Below are 20,578 nucleotides of genomic sequence, written 5' to 3'. Positions count from 1 at the left end.
ACACCACTAACAAAAAACCACTACCAAACATGCAGCTCACCAGGCATGTTTCATCATCAACATTATGATAGCGCACCCCTAAAACAGACGTTGTCACGTTAAAATATCTTGTTATCAGTTAACATCAAGATCATGCACCACTAGAACAGACATTATGACATCAAAGCATTCAAACTCAAGCAAAGAATTTGATTGTAATTCACACTTGGAATAGGTTCCTCACAGAGTCGAGACCCCTAATATGACACTAGGGAACCAACATTTTAACAAAAATAAATGCAATAAGAACCAGTTTCCTTTTAGGTGCAGCAACTTTTGTGAAACGTGAATGCATAAATGCTCGATTGCACCGCTTCATGGTAAAAGCATATATGGTCAAGGAGAATGTATTTTCAGAACTAAATTCTTAATTCATCACCTTGTGAGTACATCCTTACAAGCAACTTTCTACTAAGCACAGCCCACAGTGGCTTGTATGGGTTACTCTTTTTTATTTTTATTGTACTCTGTCTCATAGGCCCACAAGGCCTCCCAAAGGAGTAAATGCATCTCTCTTTTTCCACATGGAGGGGGAACGAGCACAGTGGACTACCTAATGGGCTCCCCAACCTTTGTGACACATGTACATGACCTCACGGTCCCCCCCCCCCCCCCCCAAAAAAAAAACTTGGTGTAGGCCAATATCATCCCGGTGCTGAGGCAGGACATGGTTCAGCTCAAGGAGGAGCTCTCCTCTACTCGTACAGTTACAGGGAACACACCGGTAGTAGAGGCCCAGATTGCGAGCATGCAATCGATGATTGAGGAGATGTCCAGATGGGTCGACATGGCCAAACGGGAACCCGCAAGGGCAACCATTTCGGCTACCCTCGTGGAGCAGCAGCAGAGAGTCAATAAGGCTCTCAACATCACAGTTCATGGGATCCCGCACACTGAGGCTACGCCGATGACAGATGTGACGGCTTTCGTGGCCACTACTCTGGGTGTAGCTGAGCACAGGATCAAGGGGGCATCGAGGGTGGGGAGAGACCCCAACCGAGAGCAGCCCTAATCATACAGTTCCGTGAAGCTTGTGCGCTGCGTGGGTGACTCCCTCGGTTGTGAAAAGGGTGCAAGATGTGGGGCGGGGGGTGGCGGAGAGGTCAGGAGGGGGCTGATCAGGGATATCATAGAGTGTGCGTGCATAGGAGTGTGCGGCGTAAGGCTTTACATTCGTCATCATACCAGCTATTGCAAGGGGTGGAGCCAACGGGTGGGGGGTGGGTAGATCGAGTAGTGTAAGGAAAGATGTGGCGGGCTGCATTGTGGAGAGAGTGGGTGATGAGGGCGGCTCGGTGATCTAGAGAGGGTATGGTGTCTATGTGTTTGAGGAGAGAGGCTAGGTGGGCTGAGTGAGAGAGAGAGAGAGAGAGAGAGAGAGAGAGAGAGAGGTCTTTGAAAGGTCTCGCGGGCCTATGAGACAAAGTAGAATATCAAAGTGACCCAGGGGCTCACTAAGACCCTTTGTTTGAGTACTATACTAGACTAAAATGAAAAACATATAAACTCCAAGTCCAAAACTAGGGACTAATAGCTAGACTCAATCTTGGAGTAGGAGTCAAAAGACATATCCAGTTAACAGTTGCCATGGTGGCTCTCCTGTGAGCTGCAAGAATGTCTCGTATTTGTGTGTGTCTGGTCGTCTCATGCTATGGTGGGGGGGCATGGCCTCCGAGCTCTCTGTATTTGGGGTGCCATATCAATAGTGATGCCTCTGGTTGGGCGGTCTCCTCCTAATAGAGTTGTAATGGGTTGGACCTCCATCGTGCATGCTCTGTTCAGTCGCTCATCTTGGGTGGCTCAAGCAAAGTTGGTGAGAGGGGCCATCCCTACTTCATCCCTATTGTATTGACAGGCCTCCAGGGGCACACACTCTGCCTCTAATTGACTCAAACTGACTTATACAGACTCATCACCTCCCGAATCATACAGTTGGGATCTACATCACCTGTAGTCGTTTGATCATACAAGATTGTGGGACGGTAGTGAAGGCCTTTCGAAAGTCTATGAAACAAGTGTAGACTTTCTGGGATCGCGATCGTGCCTCCTCATTGACTGCCCGTAGAGTGAAGGTATGATCCATATTGGAGTGTTGTCTCCTAAAGCCAACTTGTCCCAATGCTTGCTGCCCATGCATCTCTATGTACAGACCAAAGAGGGTGGGGGAGATGGGGCATCCTTGCTTCACCCTGGCTCCCCTCTTCAAATACTCTCTTTATGATGCTCACTCTGCAAAATACCGCTCACATAAAGCCATGATTGCGCATATAGCATACTGGTTTACATCCTAGGCTCAAAGGTATCCTATGAGTCCAGCTCAAGGTACAAAATTGAAAGCCTTCCAAAAATTGATAAACCACCAAAATAACCTTTGATTCTGACAGCATGCCTGCTCTATAATAACTCATAAGGTAAAGATGTGGTCCAATAGGGAATGATCACGTCTGAACCCTGCATGCCCTGTCACGTAGATGCGTATAGCCAATCCATATACCTTATCTATAGCCTGATGGACCATGGCATCCCCTACCTTGTGAATGCATATGCTTGTGTTTGTTGTCTAAAAAGTAGGAAGTTCTGTGGTGCAAAAAGCTCCATTAAATAGCTTGGCTAGGATTGGATGTGCCATAGCTTCCCCTTGCTTAGAGGAGCAACACGATTGTGCTGATACACAAAGTAGGGGAACCCATGGATACTGGGAACTACCGCACTTTCATGATTGGTCATACACTAGCCAAGATTTATGGGTCAGTGAGAGAGAGAGAGAGAGAGAGAGAGAGAGAGAGAGAGAGAGAGAGAGAGAGAGTTTATTAAAGTCTTCGGAAGACCGATGGGTCTATGAGATTGTGAAAATCTTGATACAATGCAGAATGCAAAAAATCCAATGCAGAATGTGAAAATCCAATGCAGGCTGTGAAAATCTATGAGACTGTGAAAATCCAATGCAGAATGGTAGCCCTAAGTACTGAGTACAACATAGTCATGTCGGTGGTCGACTACATATCAATCATATCATCATCATCATCATCATCATCATCATCAAGGCCAGGGGTGAATGAGACACTGGAAGCATGAAATCAGAGAGATAGTGTTGTCGACCACTTGATGGTGCGGTCCTGTGATGTCTCCTGGTCATAGCTCTACGCCTAACAAGGGCTACAGTAACCCCTGTCGGCCGTGCCGAGACACGAAACATGGCGGGAATATCCCCAAGTGTAATCTATGCGCTCGTCCTCTGTTTGAGCTGTCGAGTCACTGTTTGAGTGGGGTAAGAGGATCTGCGTGTATCCTGGTGAGTCAATGAAACCCTTCTCTGTGATATGTAAACAATGATCTCTGTAGAAGCTAAGCTTTAGTGGGAGTTTACTCGGCCCCAACCAGGTCCGGAATGTGTGTAGCTACAAGAGATCCTCACGGATTACCTGGTTGACATCGTATGACATGAGGGGAGAAAATGGAGCGTCCATACTGTATTGGAAGGGAGGGAGTTGGTCCATGCGGAGCCCCAGTCCCTCAAACCATCTCTGTACGTGCATACCAGCATCTTTGGTCAGCCCTTGCTGAGAGTGTCATCGAGGAAGACATTGCTAGCCACGGCAGCGTGCTATGTCCGGAAGAGTAATCCCCATACTCTCTGACTCGGTATAGATATCGGTATAGATATGTGATAACCTGAAATGCAACATCTAGCTGTAATGGAGATGACCCAAACTCAGCCTGAATGATATGGTGAGGAACGGATGGCTTGCTGTGAATCATCCATGATAGCAAGAGAACTTGTAGCCGTTCCACCCGCGCCCACTCTATATCCGATTCCGTGATAGCAAGAGAACTTGTAGCCATTCCACCCGTGCCCACTCTATATCCGATAAGTTTGGCTCCCAACAAGGATTGCCATACATTCTTGCTCGGCGGACCAAGGAGTCAAAGAGCAGTCCCTTGGTCCGTGGATCTTGAAAGTGCGAACGGAAGCACTGTCTCTCTAGTCTGGCCAATGAAGCGTATCCTCTGCCCAAGCGTGCCTGCATTGTGGGTCTCATAGTGAAGATGGGTCCGGAGAAGAGGTACGTGTATGATGAGACTATCTCAACAGGTGACCCATCAAACGTGAACTGCTCCTGGCGCATGATGGATTGAGATGTATTGAAGATCATAACCTTGGTTTTACCTAGGTTGACCTTCAGATCATGAGACTCACAAAAAGACTGAAGTGCGTCAAGGTGTCTCTGCAGAGGAAGATAGAAGAGCCAAGTCATCTGCATAAAGCAATATCCGGATCAGCGGGTCAGCAAGAGAGCAACCATCCCCTCCTAGTGTCTGAAGCACTGTCTCGAGCTCGTCTATGTAAAGGCCAAACATGGTAGGTGATAAAGGACACCCTTGTTTGATCCCAATAGTGCTCATGATCTCGTCTGTCCACCTAGACCGTGCTCGGACCTTGCCTACGACTCTCTCGTAAAGTGCCATGAAAGCCCAAATGATCTCGTGGTCATAACCCAAATCCTGTAGGTGCCATATGAGGCGGGCTCTCGGGACTGTGTCAAACGCCTTGCGAAAATCCACAAAGCAACAGTAAACCCTCTGCTTCCGTGCCGTCACCTCCTCCATGATACACCTGAGCGTGAAAATGTGATCCATGGTGCCATGATCACACGCCAGAACCTAGCTCACTCTGCTACCCGAAGTCCTCGACACTTCGCAAATCTCGGAGTCAAGCATTGATGCATAGATCTTGGACATAACATGTCTAATCATAATGGTCCTATAATTCTCCGGGCTCATGGGATCCCTTGCCTTGTGGATGGGTGAAATGGTGTTGATAGTCCAGGTGCGTGGAAACCCCAAACAAATAGCTTCATTAAATAGCTTTACTAAGATCGGGGCTAGGAGGTTAATCCCATATGCATTGAACTCAGTGCATAGCCCCTCGTGATCCTTTGCTCGGTCGCTATGAAGTTTCATTATAGCATCGGCAGTGAAGAGGGCGCAAGATGGGGGATGTGGTATATGTGAGAGGTCAGGGGCTGGTTGGTTTTGGATGTCATATAATGTGCGTGCATAGTTATACCAGACCTGAGTGTCAGTGAGTGGTGAGGGGGACTGCCCATCTCCGCCAGAAGTCTTTACAGTTGTCACTAAATAAAATGTTGAGTAGTTCCTTCTCGTTCCGGCGAATGAAATCTAGTTTCTTCTTGCGTACCAGTCGACGATACTCGCGTAGCGTCTCTAGTTCGCTACTGTTTTTGGTTTCGAATCTGAGTTGACGGCGTAAAGCCTTACACTCTTCATCATACCAATTATCGGTCTTAGGAGGTGGTGGGCGTGTGGAGCGAGTGTTGTGTGGGAAAGCATGAAGGGCAGCCTCGTGTAGTAGTGAGCGGGAGATCAGCCAGCACGGTCCTCTAATAGGAATGAAGTCAATGTAAGCAAGGAGTATGTACAGACGGCTAGACTAAGTAGGTGGGTGGTCACGGTTGAAGCGTATATCATAATAGATGGAGTAAGAACTCAGTGGGGTGGAAGGTGCTGTGCAACGGTAGGAAGTGGAAATGCTAAAGAAAAGGTAAATGTGATCAGTCCCTGGAGGAAGAGGTGCTACTGTGAAATCGGTGATGCGTGATGTGAAGGCAGGGGATCCCATAATGTAATCAACGCTAGAACCTCCCCAGGTGGGAAGCATGTGAAACCACCCGAGGCGGGCCATTGGTCGAGACCATTATAGATAATGAGGTCATGCATCTTGCCAAGGTCTAAAAGGGCCTGCCCATAAGATGTGACTGGCCCTTGTGTGTCAGCCGAAACCCATATCATACCTGCATCCTCAAGGTCAATGTTTGGCAGTAGAATGGAATCATCCCTGAAGTCAAGGAGTGGTACGTGACTTGCGCATTTCGTTGCATTGAAGTCTCCAGCTAGGAGGACTTCTCCGCGGCTCGAGAAATCAATAATGGACTGATATAGGGTTGCAAATGGAGATGTCTTAGCCTCATCTCGAATGTCTCTCGCAAAGTGGGAGGTCTCAAGAGGGAAGTAGCATACTATAACAAACAAATCTCAGCTCTCCGTGCGTCGGATTCAGATCCAAAGAAACCTGGAATGTGTATCTCTCTGCTCAACTGAAATGGTCCCCAAAAGGGTGGATCTGTAAAGAACTGCTACTCCTCCTGATCCACGCACTCCCCCTGTGTCCCTGGTCTCATCTCTGAAAGCAGACTCCCACGTGTACCCGCTGACTACTGGTAGTGGGCGCTTTAGGCTCTGATGTGTCTTTGTGTAAAAGACTATGTCGCGACCTATATAGGATTCCGAGAAGTTCCCTGGTTTTGACCATAAGCTACCATTACAGTTCCAAATGGTGCAGGATAGTGTCTCGGAGATCTGAGTCTCATAGACCTCGCCTCCCTATGCGGGGGGGGAGGGGGATGATACCCAACGTGGGCCTGTAAGAAGTCGTCCATCCCGGACTATTGCCCACTTCCCCTCCTTATGGGCCTGATCACGCTGCTGCAACAGGGAGTGCCTCTCCTCAATCTGTAGTGGGGTGAGGTCCTCATCCATGGAGATCGCTGGCTGATCTCGTAAGACTGACCTGCATCGTAAGGCCAAAAATCATGCCTAAGCATCGCCGAGCCAAGGATCATGAGGGCCTATGCACAGAGTCGCCTATGGTATCAAAACTCTAGCCCCCATCCTGGCAACGTTGTTCAATGAAGCTGTCTGCCACGGATTCCCCAGAGCCTGGACCCTGAACACTATCACACCCATCCACAAAGCAGGAGATCCCATGGATCCAGGGAATTACAGGACCATCATGATTGGACATGTTATGTCCAAGATCTATGCATCAGTGTTAGATGGTGAGGTCAGCACTCGCGCAGAGATACGAGGCCTCAGGCATCTGGACAGGCCGGTTTCAGGACGAATCACTCGACTTACGATCACATTTTTACACTTCGAGGGATCATTGAGGAGGCCAGACACAGGAGACAGAGGGTATACTGTTGTTTTGTGGATTTCCGCAAGGCATTCGGTACTGTTCCTCGGGCCCGCCTTGTCAGACGCTTGCAAGAGTTAGGTTACGACTCGGAGGTTATATGGGCGGTAGTACCTCTCTGTGAGAGGGTGACGGGCCGGGTCAGGATTGGTACCGGCTGGACCACAGAGATCACGAGCACTGTAGGGGTCAAACAAGGATGTGCCTTGTCACCGACTCTATTTGGCCTCTACATCGACAAGCTCGAGACCACCATCAGGACACTCGGAGGTGCAGGCTGCTCTCTTGCGGAGGCTGTCATCCAGATTCTCTTATACGCAGACGATGTAGTACTACTATCCTCCTCTGCTACTGGTCTTCAGCGACACCTGGATGGACTTCAGATCTTCTGTGATACCCACAACTTGAAGGGCAACCTTGGGGAAACCAAGGTCATGATCTTCAACACCTCCCAACCCACTATGCACCGAGAGCAGTTCCTCTTCGCCGGCGACCCTGTTGAGATAGTCGACTCTTATACATACCTCGGCGTTGTATTCTTAGGCCCGATCTTCACGATGCGCCTGGCCATGCACGCCAGGATCAGCCGAGGCTATGCCGCTCTTGCCAGACTGGAGCGACAATGCTACCACTCTCACTTTCAGGACCCGCAGACCAAGTCTCTTCTTTTTGATTCCTTGGTCTGCCCAGCAAGCATGTACGACAACCCATGGTGGGCGGCCGACCTTTCAGACACAGAGTGGGCACGCGTCGAGCGCCTACAGATACTGATGTTTGCTTGAATGATCTACAGCAAACCATCGGTACCAGATCATCTTAGCAGAATTTGGCACCTCACCAGTACAGCTTGATGCGGCCTTCCAGGCTATCACTTATTCACATAGGGTCAGGGACTTCAGCTCCTCTTCCGACGGTCGCTTCCGCCTATCCTGGCTAGCCCTATCCTCCTCTATGGCCTTATCCGCTGATGGGGACCAGCGATGTTGGTATAGACGCTTTTCTAGTTGGTTCACCCGACAGGGCCTCGACATGCACCGATTGCCTCCTTTTCACTATAGCCTCGACGCTCCACCATCCCCTTTCTCCCCCACTGACCAAGAGGTCAACCAGATCATCCGAGAGGACCTGCTCCAGCTTCACACCTGGAGGACTTGGTTTCTTCATCCCGAGCTTCCTGTGAAGCTCGATTGCTATCGCCGACACTGACTCCAGATCTCACAGGAGGGTTTCATCACGCCCCCGGGCTATACACAGATTCATCTACCGCATGCGCTACGGATTTCACTCGGCCAGTTTAGGGTTTCGTCACACCGATTACGGATCGAGAGTGGACGCGCAGAGGGTATCCCACGAGAGGGCCGCATCTGCCCACTTTGCGACCTGCAAGAGATCGAGTCGGAGGAGCGCTTTGCTTTCAGATGCCCTATCTATTATGCCATCCGAGGCCGGTACCACTGCCTATTCCGTGACGGATTCGGCCCCCTCACACGCATGCTGCAGTTCCCAGACCAGCGATGCCTAGCCACTTTCTTACATGAGATGACCCGCCACCGAGATGCATCTCTTCGGGCACGACGACATGCGTAGCCCACACATCGTGAGGACACTCAGCGACCCATCACTGATTTCTTCCAATCACACGATACCTCTCCTCAGTCTAGCCGACGACGCGAACGTGAGCGTGAGCCAAAGCCATGACAGCTACGCCAACGGACAGACTCACACATCCGGGTCCATGACATCCCTTCTATGCTCTCAACACACCCTACCGGGGTCACTGTCGCTCCCGTTCTTCAACATAGGGCCTCCCGCCGCCCCCGACGACCGAGCTCGACTAGGCAGCGTGACATCAGAGGCCAATCATCCATCGCAAGGTTTTTGCGACCTCCCACTTGACGGGCCCTCTATGATTGGCCTCTGACGATCACCACAGGCATATATATATATTTGTATCTCCACCCTTCTGCTCCATTTTTTTGTGCCATTTTTTGTATCATCTGGAGATAGATACACATTTTTTGCACCAGGACTAGACACACCGTCCTTCATAACTTTTTTGAAGAAACGGTTGGCCGGACCGTTTTGAGACCGCCACCGTTATGCTCATTGTACTAGTTATCTTTAGTCTCATAGACCTTCACAGTCTCCCGAAGACTTTAATAAAATTTCTTTCTTTCTTTCTTTCTTTCTTTCTCTCTCTGTGCACATGCGTGCACGCGAGCGAGCACGAGCTATCCTTGAGGAGACAAAGTCAAGATTCTCAAAAGTCTACGACTGCTTTGTAGACTTCTGGAAGACCTTCAACACTGTCCTATGATCTCGTATATGGTAAGGAGACTCCAAGAGATGCAGATTCCAAAGATCATGATATGGGGGGTGATGAGCATATACGAGGGAAGCCCCCTTTCACCGACTCTCTTTGGGCTCTACATTGATGAGGTCACTTCCTTTATTAACCACTTACGACAAGAGGGACACTACACGCTGATTTGATGATACAAATATTGCTATATGCGAATGACATAGTGCTCATATCAATAATCATCTTCAGCATTTTGGATGCAGAGACTTTTGGAGACCCTAGAGGTGTTCTACAAACGAGAGAGAGAAAAAGACTTGACAGTTAAACCTTAATTATGATCTTCAACAATAGTGCTCCACCGACATAGCTTCACTTACCGAGGTGGACCAGTGGAGATAGTGCAGTCTTAATACTTATACATACTTGGGGGCAGTCTTTACAGGATTAGTTTTCACAATGACCCATGCAGCCAAAGCACAATTGAGTGGTCGCAAGACCTCAACATGTCCAAGCAACGCCCATTGTGACCGCTTTTTCGAGGGAAACAGCTGCTCATCTTCGCAAGGGTACTTGATCAACAAAGCTACGGATATGAAAATGTGCCCCATCTTCAAATTCTTGTCCAAGTACATAGGTCAGAAGAAAAGCATAGGTTATATCTCGTGCGCGTATATTGCGCAAGCCCTGTCCGCTTGTAAAGACAAAGTCCCAATTGACTGTCTTGGCATTTTCCAAAAGAACGTTAACTCATAGCTCCAAGCAAGAAATGAAGTGCTCATCAAGCTTTGAAATCCCAACCCAAATAACAAAAAAATTAGCAACAAGGAGAGTCGCATGTGTGTGCGTGCATGTGTGCGTGTGTGTGTGTGTACACCACACGTGTATACACATGTGCGTCGCATGCAAGCGTGCATGTGTGTGTGTGTATACACCACATGCCAATCGTATTTGGTCCATGGCACGTTCCACTCGCTAGTGGAGGAAAAGATTGCAGCATATTTGGGTCTCAAAGCTTCCTGTACGGCAAAAGGTTTTCTTCTGGCAGGATTTTCTTGGCGTGCTTCCCATTGGACAACTTTTGGCTCATCGTCATATTGCTCTTGCCACTTGCCGACATTGTTTGTCTTTGCAGGAGTCTGTGCCTAATCTGTTCTTACATTGCCTTGTATCTAGGGATATCTTAATTCTCTTGCAGCTAAGGCTTTAGGCTCATTTTCCGAGTGCTTGCTTTGGCAAGCTTTTTTGGTTGTTTGACTTGCATCCTCGGAGGCAGGGATATGATTTGTTCTTATGCTACTAGGCACTCTGGACCCTATGGAAGGACCGCAATCATCGGTTCTTTGGTAATCTCCCCTTGTTATATATCATTACTTCTGTGCTTCTCTCAGGCAATCATTTTATGATTGTCTTCAAGCACAGGAGCTTGACTATCCTACCTTCTTATCATATAATGAGTTTGTAATTGGATGTCCCTTTCTTTGGGACTGTTGTTTGTAATATAATGACAAATGGGATTTTTGGGTGGGTGGGTGTGTGTGTGTGCGCGCGCGCGTGTGTGAGAGAGAGATCATGGGTCAGTACCATTCGACTATTTAAGCACTCTTCAGTGAACGTCTTCCCATACTTTCAAGCTTCTTTGCTTCGGTCTCTACCAGATGATTATTCCTTGGGAGACCTTACTCGGACCCAATTGGAAGTTTTTTATTACTATTATTAGTTATAAGTAGTACATGATAGAACAGCAAGGGAAGCATGGAGTAAATCAACAATGAATTGAAAAGTAGTGTTTATTCATGACTAGAAGAACCCTAACAAGGACAACTGATACAATGTATGTGCCCACGGGAGAGCACCTCCAGATCCACAAATTACTCCACTGATCTCTCAATCAAGCCCATGAATCTCTCAATCACTGCTAATGGAACCTTCTACCACCTAACCTGGTCACACTAACCACCATGTGGTAACACACAAACCTTGTACCCCTTGGTACACCCCATTGCATCAATTTGTCAGCTGTCTTGCTCAGGGACAGCTATGAATGTAAATACTTTCTTACTGAAAATTTCTTTTACGTAAAGAACTACTGTCATTTTCTGCTGATGGAAGCACAAGTAGTGTCGGAGGTGATGACGGGACTGGGAGAGAATCTGGGGACATGGGAGAGAAATATGGAAGAGTGTTAGTTGTGGAAAGGGGGTAGAGGGGAGGGGGGGAAGAATTGGACAAATGGTTTGAGCAACTTGGTAATCCTCAAGGGTAGGATTAGCAAGGGAAGGGAAGAAGCTAGGTGTGAGGGGCTCGTAAGTTTGTGACTGTTGGGTCTGGTGAGAGGCATGAGCAAAGAGACGATGGAGAAGTGTGTGCGAGCGTGCGTGCATGCGTGTGTGTGTGTGTGTGTGTGCACGCGCGCGCACAAAATGGTCTCCCCATCCTGCTTCTATAGCTTCTTCACTCAGAATGGAAAGTATTCATTGGAGTGCTGTGTTTTCCTCTCCCCTTGCTGTTCAACAACACATCAGAGCTTACAATCTTATGAAATTGGGTATCCGATTCATTGATGACGTGGTAGATATGCAAGGAAATATTCTCACTTTTCCAGTAGCATGTCGACAATACAATCTGGGGATGCATCATAGACCTATTTGGAAAGCTATTGCTGATCTCTTACTCCCTCTGGTTCCGATTCCGACATTGAATGTCAGAGACAAGCTTCAAGATTGGCACCTTCAGTCTTCAAGTCCAAGCATATCCTCTAGGCCTTTGCATTTATTGACTTCTATACAGGCTTATCGATTGATATTACCTCCTCCCTGGATTGCCCATCATGCTAATTCTCTATGGCATTTGAACAAGCCATTAGCCTGGTGGAAAGGAAAATTGCAATTGATATGGAAGTTGAAAATGCCATTGAAGCAACGACTCTTTCTATGGAGATGTATTGTTGGTATTCTTCCAGTGGGAGTGAAATTGGCTCAAAGACCGATAGCTTCACCTCTTTGTCCAAGATGTCACCTTACATCTGAGAGTATTCTACATTTATTGTGGTTTTGTTCATATTCCAGAGACCTTCTAGACAGAATCTCCTATTTCTTATCTCTCAGATTTCCAGCACACAGGTTCTACAGGTTTTTCTGGATGTATGGCAAACTAAAGGCTTCTTTGTCACAGTATTCTCTCTTCTTCCACTGGATCAGATACTGGGCCTTATGGACCCTCTGGCTGCAGCACAATCAAGCATATCTGAATTCTCCCCTTCAGCATCCTTATGAGTTCTTCAGAGCCTCATTGCGGCAGTCTTTATATGATGCCTTACATGAGGAAGATTTGGATGTTTCTTGTATTCAACTTTTCTTTTACTGCTTCTGATGGATAGGGCTTTGGCTCTCTTTTGAGCACTGCCCGGATGTAAATGAATGTTTCATAATATAAGTATCTTGGTTTCACCCAAAAAAAAAACAAGTGTGTGTGTGTGCACGTGTGTGTGTGTATATGAGAGAGAGAGAGAGAGATAGAGAGAGAGAGAGAGAGAGAGAATTAAAATATCTTAATTATTAAAAACAAAATAAACAAGCATTAATGCTAACACAACGAAACAAAAAGAAACCAATGCAAATACAACAAGAGGCACACGTGCCTAGAGCACTGCCCCCAAGTGGCTGAGTATAACTGCTGCTGTTCCTCTTTCAAAGGGCATCAAAAATAGCAAGTTTCTGGTACCTACAGCCCTGCCCCTAACGGGGCAGTGCTAACAAAACAAATGAAACACAGATGCAAACACAAGGAAACAATATCACACTATTCAATCCAAAAGGGTATTAATTAAACATTTCAATATGATTGAAATGATGAGTGCTTCAAAGAGTCATCCAAATGATTTTGACCGAACTTTTTAAACTTACACTCCAAAAAAAATGATGAGTGAAGGAAAACAGACACAACCAGTCTCAAGAAACTCCGTCAAAAATATCAGAAATAATTGGGCTGATTGGCAAATCAGAACTGGTGGAAATCTAAACATCGTCTCCGATATCTTTACAAAAAGAGAAATCTGAATGAGCTCTTTTGTCCCTTTCCCAGGATACAACTCCTGGCAAATGATGGCTCCAATGACTAGGAAACAATAAACAGTCATGAAACTGACCATTCTTATTCACAATTTCCATGAGCACATATCGTGACAGGGTCTTCAGCAAAGCATCCAGTACCATCGATAAGTCCCTTGTACTGAAAAAAAAAAGGGCAATACTAGCATGAGACATAAATGAAACAGATGAGCTTACACACAATTTTAAATGTACACACATCAGATATCATCAATCAAAAAAGAGAATTTGCAATGATAAACAATTGCCTACACATGTTATGTCCACCAGAAAGAGAGGGGAGACGACGTCTCTAAAATATATATAAATGAAAAGTTTTTCTTTATTCCCAAATTCAGCAAGAACTCAATCGCAAAGCTCCAAATATTAAAGCGTGTTCACTGTAGCAATCTATACGTTAATAAAATTATTCATCCAGCACCTTCTTGATGCCTCTCCGTTCACTGTGTCTCCAGATGCAGCCGTTACCACGAGAAGCTTTAAGTAATGTGTTGCTACTTCCTGGAAAAACCAGTATGGCATTGAAGAGGGAAAACATGTGGAACGGAAGAAAGTCCAATATGACTTATGACCCCGAATATTACTGTTAATGGAATATCATTTTTCAAGAAGTCAAAAGGTTCTTACCCGGCGTTTGCACAAGCCTCCATTATCATCTAGCATCTCATTAAGTCTCTCTTCAACTGCGCCAAAGCAATAAAAATGGTGAAATTTTAAAAAGCCAGCAATTCAAGCAATGGATTTAAAATTTGTACACACGAAGCTTCACTTTGCAGCATTTTACCTCCTTCGAAGCGACCTCCACTTGTTTCTATTGTCAACCGTTTTGCATTCGCAGCACCGAATTTTCTTAAGGCTGAGCTAGTCTTGACCCGCTTGGATATTATTCCTTGCCTCTCATTGCTATCAGTAGAGGTCCATTTTCTTTTGACACCCATCACACGGATTGGGCAAACTTCACCTTTACCCTGTAATCTCTTGTCTACCACAGGCTTGCCACTGATGTCTTCCTCTCCATAGCTTTCCATGAGCATTATAGGCTCTGGGTCATCTTCATCTGAATCGCTCTCAACTATTGCAAGCGGTGTCATTGGGTCGCCTCCAATAAATCCTCTGCATTCAGCAGAGCCACACCGGCACTTCTTTGCTGCCGCACCACAGACTCTTACATAGTTGTAATCGAAGGTGATCTCTTCACCCTGCAGCATCCATAGATCATCCATATAACAACACAAAAGGTGCACAGAAACTAGTTTGGCATTTTCATCAACTGCAACAAGGATTCACGTAAGTATGTTATGCTTCACATGAACTGACCATCAGCTTCTTAGACTGACATTTATGACAGTATTCCCCTTGTTTATGCTCCCAGTTAAATTGTTCATAAAACTTACATGTAGCCTTGCATCAGTAGAAAAGATAGGAGGCTATAGCATGTAGGAGGGAATCTTAGCAATGCCAATGGGGAATGGCAGCAGTAAGCCCAAAAAAATGCCCATCAATCAGAAAAGTCCCTTTAGTTTTTGCATCAGCTGTAGCCAAAGGAACAGAACATCATAGGTACATGCATTCTTACAAGGACCTGTGCGGGCATATCATAGGTACATGCATTCTTCCAGGTGCATAATTCATGTTTGTAAGAAACTGCCTCAAAGTCTCATCTATTGTATTTCACATGCAGTGGTACACACACACACACACACACACACACACACACAGAAAGACACAGAGAGAGAGAGAGAGAGAGAGAGAGAGAGAGAGAGAGAGAGGACCTTCACAAGATCCCTGACAGCAAAAAGTCCAATGCACACTTCACCATCTACCATCCACTGCTCATGATTCAGGCCATGGACAATAAAAACATCAAGCATTAGTGCTAACAGCAATAGCAAGTTCAATTGAACCTTAAACATGAAGATCAAGGTAGCAAAGAACGCTCAAAAACATCAATAGGAACACAAAAACCATAAGATATTTCTAGCCATCAGATGCAGCAAGTCTAATGCTGAGACCTTCTCAGTTGTGCAGTTGGGTTCACAGCTATGGTTAATAAAGCGCCCCAAATTTCCTTTGACACAAGCATCAATCACCTGCACGCAGCACAATGAATCAGTGGTCTTCAAACGCTTGCAGATCTCAAATTTAATGCTACCACTTGAAAGACAGCATTCAGGCTAACAACCTTCGTAAACATTTAAAAAAACTGAATAAAAAGACTGCACTCAATCATTAAGCGGCGCGTCGAGGGCACAACCGGGGTGGGGACCAATTTCCATATAACTTGCAGGCATTGCAGATCTGCTGTATACAATCCTCAGCAAGGATACGTGATGCACAATGAGATGGAAACGATGAAGGTGAAAATGGAAGAGCTCAATAAAATGACAGAAGGAAAAAGGTCAATGAGAAAGGGGGCATCATTGAAGCAGTGCTATATAGACACGTGTGCGAACAGCTCGCCCTCAGATATAATGCCATCACTCGCTGTGATGATAGATGAAAAAAAGGAATGACAGCATCTAAACAGAATGACTACCAAAGGAGAACACAGCAAGCTCTCACCTTGATAATGGGCTCAAAAAAGAATGCAACGTAAGAATTTTGACAACAGTTTCAGAGGAGAAAGGAGAAATAACGGCAATGGGAATGGTATGATCTTCAAATATGTAACACGGTCACTATTTTTGCAAATCCACATGCAAAACTACATAAGAGGAAAGTGTGTAGCCTACCTCATCACCTACTTTTAATCAGTGCACTGAATATACAACTTTAAGGTAAGAGAGAACATGCTTGAATCCCTCCATATGCCCATCAGCTTTTATCTCAGAGGAGACTCCAAGAGATCAATAAAGGATAAGATTCAAGAACACACCCTCCCATTTTTTCCTTTAGGAAACCTGGGCATTACGATGAATCCTTAGAGGCAAGGCTGAATGACATGCAATTGCTTACACCACTAAAAGAAATGAATGCAAAGTTCGGTTGCGTTCAGTAGAAACATATACCTTTGAAAGACTAGAGCATATCCAATCCTACAAATTTAGATTTTGTGTTGTTCTATAGTCCAAAATTCTACAAAGAAAATAAAAGAGAAAACGAACAAAAGGGAGACATACTTAGCAAGCAAAGCAACACTTATGTCATCATCAGTGCCCAAGCATAAGCAGCTATACTGGGTTTCTAAAGACCTGTGTTCAGTAGAAACACCCCACAAGCACAATGGAATGGCAGATGCAAAGGTATACCTTGCAATGCAGGTTTGACGAAGACTGCAAGACAGCGAGCTGTACTTTAGTTTCTTGAGCCCAAATCCCCTTTCCTAGCATTCTTTGGTTTCTCGATCCTCGCACTCTTTTGTGAAACAAGCTTCCTAGCGCCATAAGCCCCTTGTGAGGAATCTCTAGCTGTATGCCTACATCTCTATCATGGCTAGCAAAGCACCCTCAAGAATGGGCCCGTGGAGACCACCTCCTCATCCTCACTTGTGCAAGTATTTTCCACCCATGGGTTAGAAGTTCTACTTGTAGGTTTTCCTCATCCATGGCTTTGCCATTTTGAAGATATTTTGGTCAAAGGTATCTTGATGTGGACCATGCATGACTACCCAGGATATGGTTAGCTTGCATCTCTGATTTCTAACAAGTAATATCAAAGCACCTATTGGTCCTGTGAGCTGTGGTGTGGGTGAGACAGTTGACGACAGAGTCTTCGTTGTTCCTTAGAAGGTTAGGAGGCCGAGGAGTAGAAGCTCTTGAACATCGAGATCATCACTTAGACTGTAGAAAAGGGGTAGGGGCAGATTTAGAGAAAGGGGGATAGACTAGCAGAAAGGGGGAGAGATAGGGGAAGAAGGGAGGAGAAGGGGTAGGAGAGAGAGAGAATGAGGTGGGAAAGAGAGGGAGAGATTGAGAGGGAGTAGGGGAGAGAGGGAGAGAGAGAGAGAGTGAGTGAGCGTAGGCAGGAAGGAGGAAGGGAGAGTAGATAGGATTAGGTGTCACATCAAAAAGTCCCTTACAATCCTTTTGGGTTGACTTATATAGTCCCCCACAGTTCCCACATTTCCCCTACTATTCTCCCATCTATCTCCCCCTTAAAATCCTTCTTTTTCCCACCTTCATTACAGCCATCCCTTCCCAAAGAATTTTGCCCTCAAAAATTCCAAGAGGTTGCCCTGGATGAGAAGGATACAACAGAAACTGATCAGCTCTGTAGGAGATAGGGGTAGTCCTGCACAATGCTCTCAGGTTGCCAAGAATTCTCATCTTCCGTTAAACCTTTCCATTTGATGAGGTATTCTGTGTAGGCTTTGTTCCTGAGTACATGATCTCTGAAGCCCTTGATTTGCTCCGGCACATAGTTTATGTGGCCCTCTTCATCCATAGGAGGCAGCTCAGGAAGAACCTGGACATGCTGTCCGACATGTGGTTTCAGCAAGGATACATGGAAAACATTATGGATCTTGGAGGTACTGGGTAGTTCCAACTGATATGCTACCTGCCCAACTTTGCGGATGATTTTGTAGGGGCCATAATACCTGTGGGCAAGCTTTGTGTTGGTATTACCTTTCAGCGAGGAATATCGATTCTTATGGAGACGTAAATGCACATAATCCCCTTCTTCAAAAGATAAGTACCTCCTTTGTTCATCCGCATACTTCTTCTGCTTGGCTTGGGCATCCTGCATATTCCTCTTAGCCAACTGCAGAAGGGCATTCATACTCTCCAAATCATTCCTTGCTTGTTAATTTTCACAGCCAAGTCTGCAACCCTGGAAGGCATTCCCACTTTGCATCCATACATAGCCTCGAATGGACTCATGCCAATAGAGAGGTGTTTGGTGCTGTTGTAGCAAAATTCAGCCAATGCTAACCATTTGTCCCAAGACTTCTGCGTGTCATGACAGTAATGCCTTAGATACTCCTCCAACCACTTGTTCACCCTCTCTGATTGTCCATCCGTCTGTGGATGATAAGCAGTACTAGGCGCAAGGGAAGTACCAACTGCAGTGAATAACTCCTGCCAAAAGTGACCCATAAATTTAGCATCCCTATCACTGACAATCTCCTGAGGAAAACCATGGTGCTTGAACACATACTCAATGAATTGCCAGGCAACCTGTGAAGCGGAGTACCGAGTCCTAGTCGGTATGAAATGGGCCTGCTTAATCATCCTGTCAACCACCACAAATATGCTATCCCAACCCTTATCTGTAGAAGGCAAGCCTCTAATGAAGTCCATGGCAATGTGAGTCCATTTGCCTTCAGGAATGGGTAGCGGTTGCAGAAGGCCTGCGGGTGACCGGCTGTCCACTTTATTTTGTTGGCAGGGCAAACATTCACTGACAAACTTAACCACATCTCGCCACAAACCATCCCAAATAAAGCTCTCCTTGACTTTTTCATATGTTTTTGTGATACCCGTATGCCCTGACATAGGGGATGAGTGCATTTCATGTAATACCGTCAACCTGTACTTGGAGTCTGGCACAAGATAAATTCTGTCCCTGCACCATAACAGTCCGTTGCGGAGCTGAAATCGAACATGTCCTTGGCTGGACGGACTCTGTAACTCCACAAAAATAGGAGCTGCATCAGAATTTTCCATGTATTCCTCCTGAATCCCAAGTATCCACTCCTGATGAAGCGTGGAAATGGCAGACAGTTTGCATGACCACATCCTGGACAAGGCATCAGCAACCACATTCTCTTTCCCCTTTCTATATTCAATGTCAAAATCATAGGACTGAACTGCAGCCAGCCATCTCTTCTGCTTCATGGATAAATTAGGCTGCGTTAAGAAGTACTTGAGTGTCCTGTGATCCGTTTTGACCTTAATCTTGCTACCGTACAGGTAGTGGTGCCATTTTGCAAAAGCATGCAAGATTGCCAGCATTTCTTGATCATAAACATGATAATTCATTTCTCTGGCATTAAACTTCCTGCTCTCAAAAGCAATCACACCATGCTCTTGTTTTAGGACAGCCCCTAAACCTTTGCCACTGGCATCCGTCTCAATAATGAAAGACCGAGAGAAATCAGGGCACACCAATACAGGTGCATTGCTAAGGGCATCCTTGAGGTTATCAAAGCTGAGTTGTGCTGCTTCTGACCATTAGAAGGCATCCTTTTTCAGCAAATCAGTGAGAGGGGCAGCCCTTTTGGCGAAGTGCCTAATGAATCTCCTGTAAAAAGAAGCAAGACCCAAGAAACCTCTGAGCTGCGTGGTATTTTGTGGCTGCGGCCACTCCTTAATGCATTTCACCTTAGCTGGGTCTACCCTGATTCCGTGCCTGCTTACAACATGACCAAGATATTCAACCTCCTCTGCCATAAATGTGCACTTGCTGGCCTTGGCATAAAGCTGATGCATTCTCAAGATTTCTAGCACTTGTCAGACATGGTCAATGTGTTCCTGTGCATCCTTACTATAAATGAGAATGTCATCGAAAAATACCAGCACACATTTGAAAAGAAGGTGGTGTAAGATCTTGTTCATGAGTGCCTGGAAGGTGGCTGGTGCATTAGTCAAACCAAAAGGCATCACCTTGAACTCATATAATCCTCTTTCTGTACGAAAGGCAGTCTTATGCTCATCACCCTCTTTCATCCTGATCTGATGGTAACCTGACCTCAAATCAATCTTCGTGAAATACTGAACACCCTTGAGTTCATCCAGCAGGTCATCAATCCTGGGAATAGGAAACCTGTTCTTAATGGTGGTCTTATTCAATTCTCTGTAATCAATGCACATACGAAAAGAGCCATCCTTCTTTTTCACCAGGAGTACTGGAGATGCAAATGGCGAGGTGCTATGAGCAATGAAGTTTTTCTGAAGCAAATCTTGCACCTGTGTTGCCACTTCTTCCCGTTCAACCTTAGAGAGTCGGTACGGGGCCTTGTTTATTGGTTTACTACCATGTTCCAAGACTATGGCATGATCAACATCTCTTTTTGGGGGCAACTGAGATGGCATATCAGCAAACACATCCCCAAATTCTAAGAGCAATTTCTGCATTTCACAATTATCCACATGGGGAACACCACCCTCCTGAGGTACAGAGACATTCAATGCATAAATGGCACTTTCGTTCTTGAGCTCCCTAGCTAGCTGCCTTGCTGAAATGACCTGCAATTTC

The 20,578-nt window shown here is 46.0% G+C and overlaps 1 protein-coding gene across 1 annotated transcript in view; it reads right to left on the bottom strand.

Annotated features, from left to right (window-relative positions):
* EFS (histone-lysine N-methyltransferase) overlaps nucleotides 1-20,578 on the bottom strand; it is a 109,660-nt gene that overhangs the window by 31,003 nt on the left and 58,079 nt on the right. Inside the window, exons 8-13 of the mRNA XM_087384421.1 lie at nucleotides 15,454-15,531; nucleotides 15,214-15,270; nucleotides 14,226-14,640; nucleotides 14,069-14,124; nucleotides 13,863-13,942; nucleotides 13,480-13,562 (exon numbers count right to left, since the gene is read on the bottom strand). Of these exons, the coding sequence (XP_087240547.1) occupies nucleotides 13,480-13,562; nucleotides 13,863-13,942; nucleotides 14,069-14,124; nucleotides 14,226-14,640; nucleotides 15,214-15,270; nucleotides 15,454-15,531 (769 nt within the window). The remainder of the gene's footprint in view (nucleotides 1-13,479; nucleotides 13,563-13,862; nucleotides 13,943-14,068; nucleotides 14,125-14,225; nucleotides 14,641-15,213; nucleotides 15,271-15,453; nucleotides 15,532-20,578) is intronic.

Source organism: Dipteris shenzhenensis, chromosome 14 (assembly GCF_047967505.1).
Source record: "Dipteris shenzhenensis isolate YYH24624 ecotype China chromosome 14, Dip_SZ_1.0, whole genome shotgun sequence".
In the NCBI taxonomy this organism is placed as follows: Eukaryota; Viridiplantae; Streptophyta; class Polypodiopsida; order Gleicheniales; family Dipteridaceae; genus Dipteris; species Dipteris shenzhenensis.
Note: the sequence above shows the minus strand (reverse complement) of the source record. Positions and strands in the feature narration are given on the sequence as shown.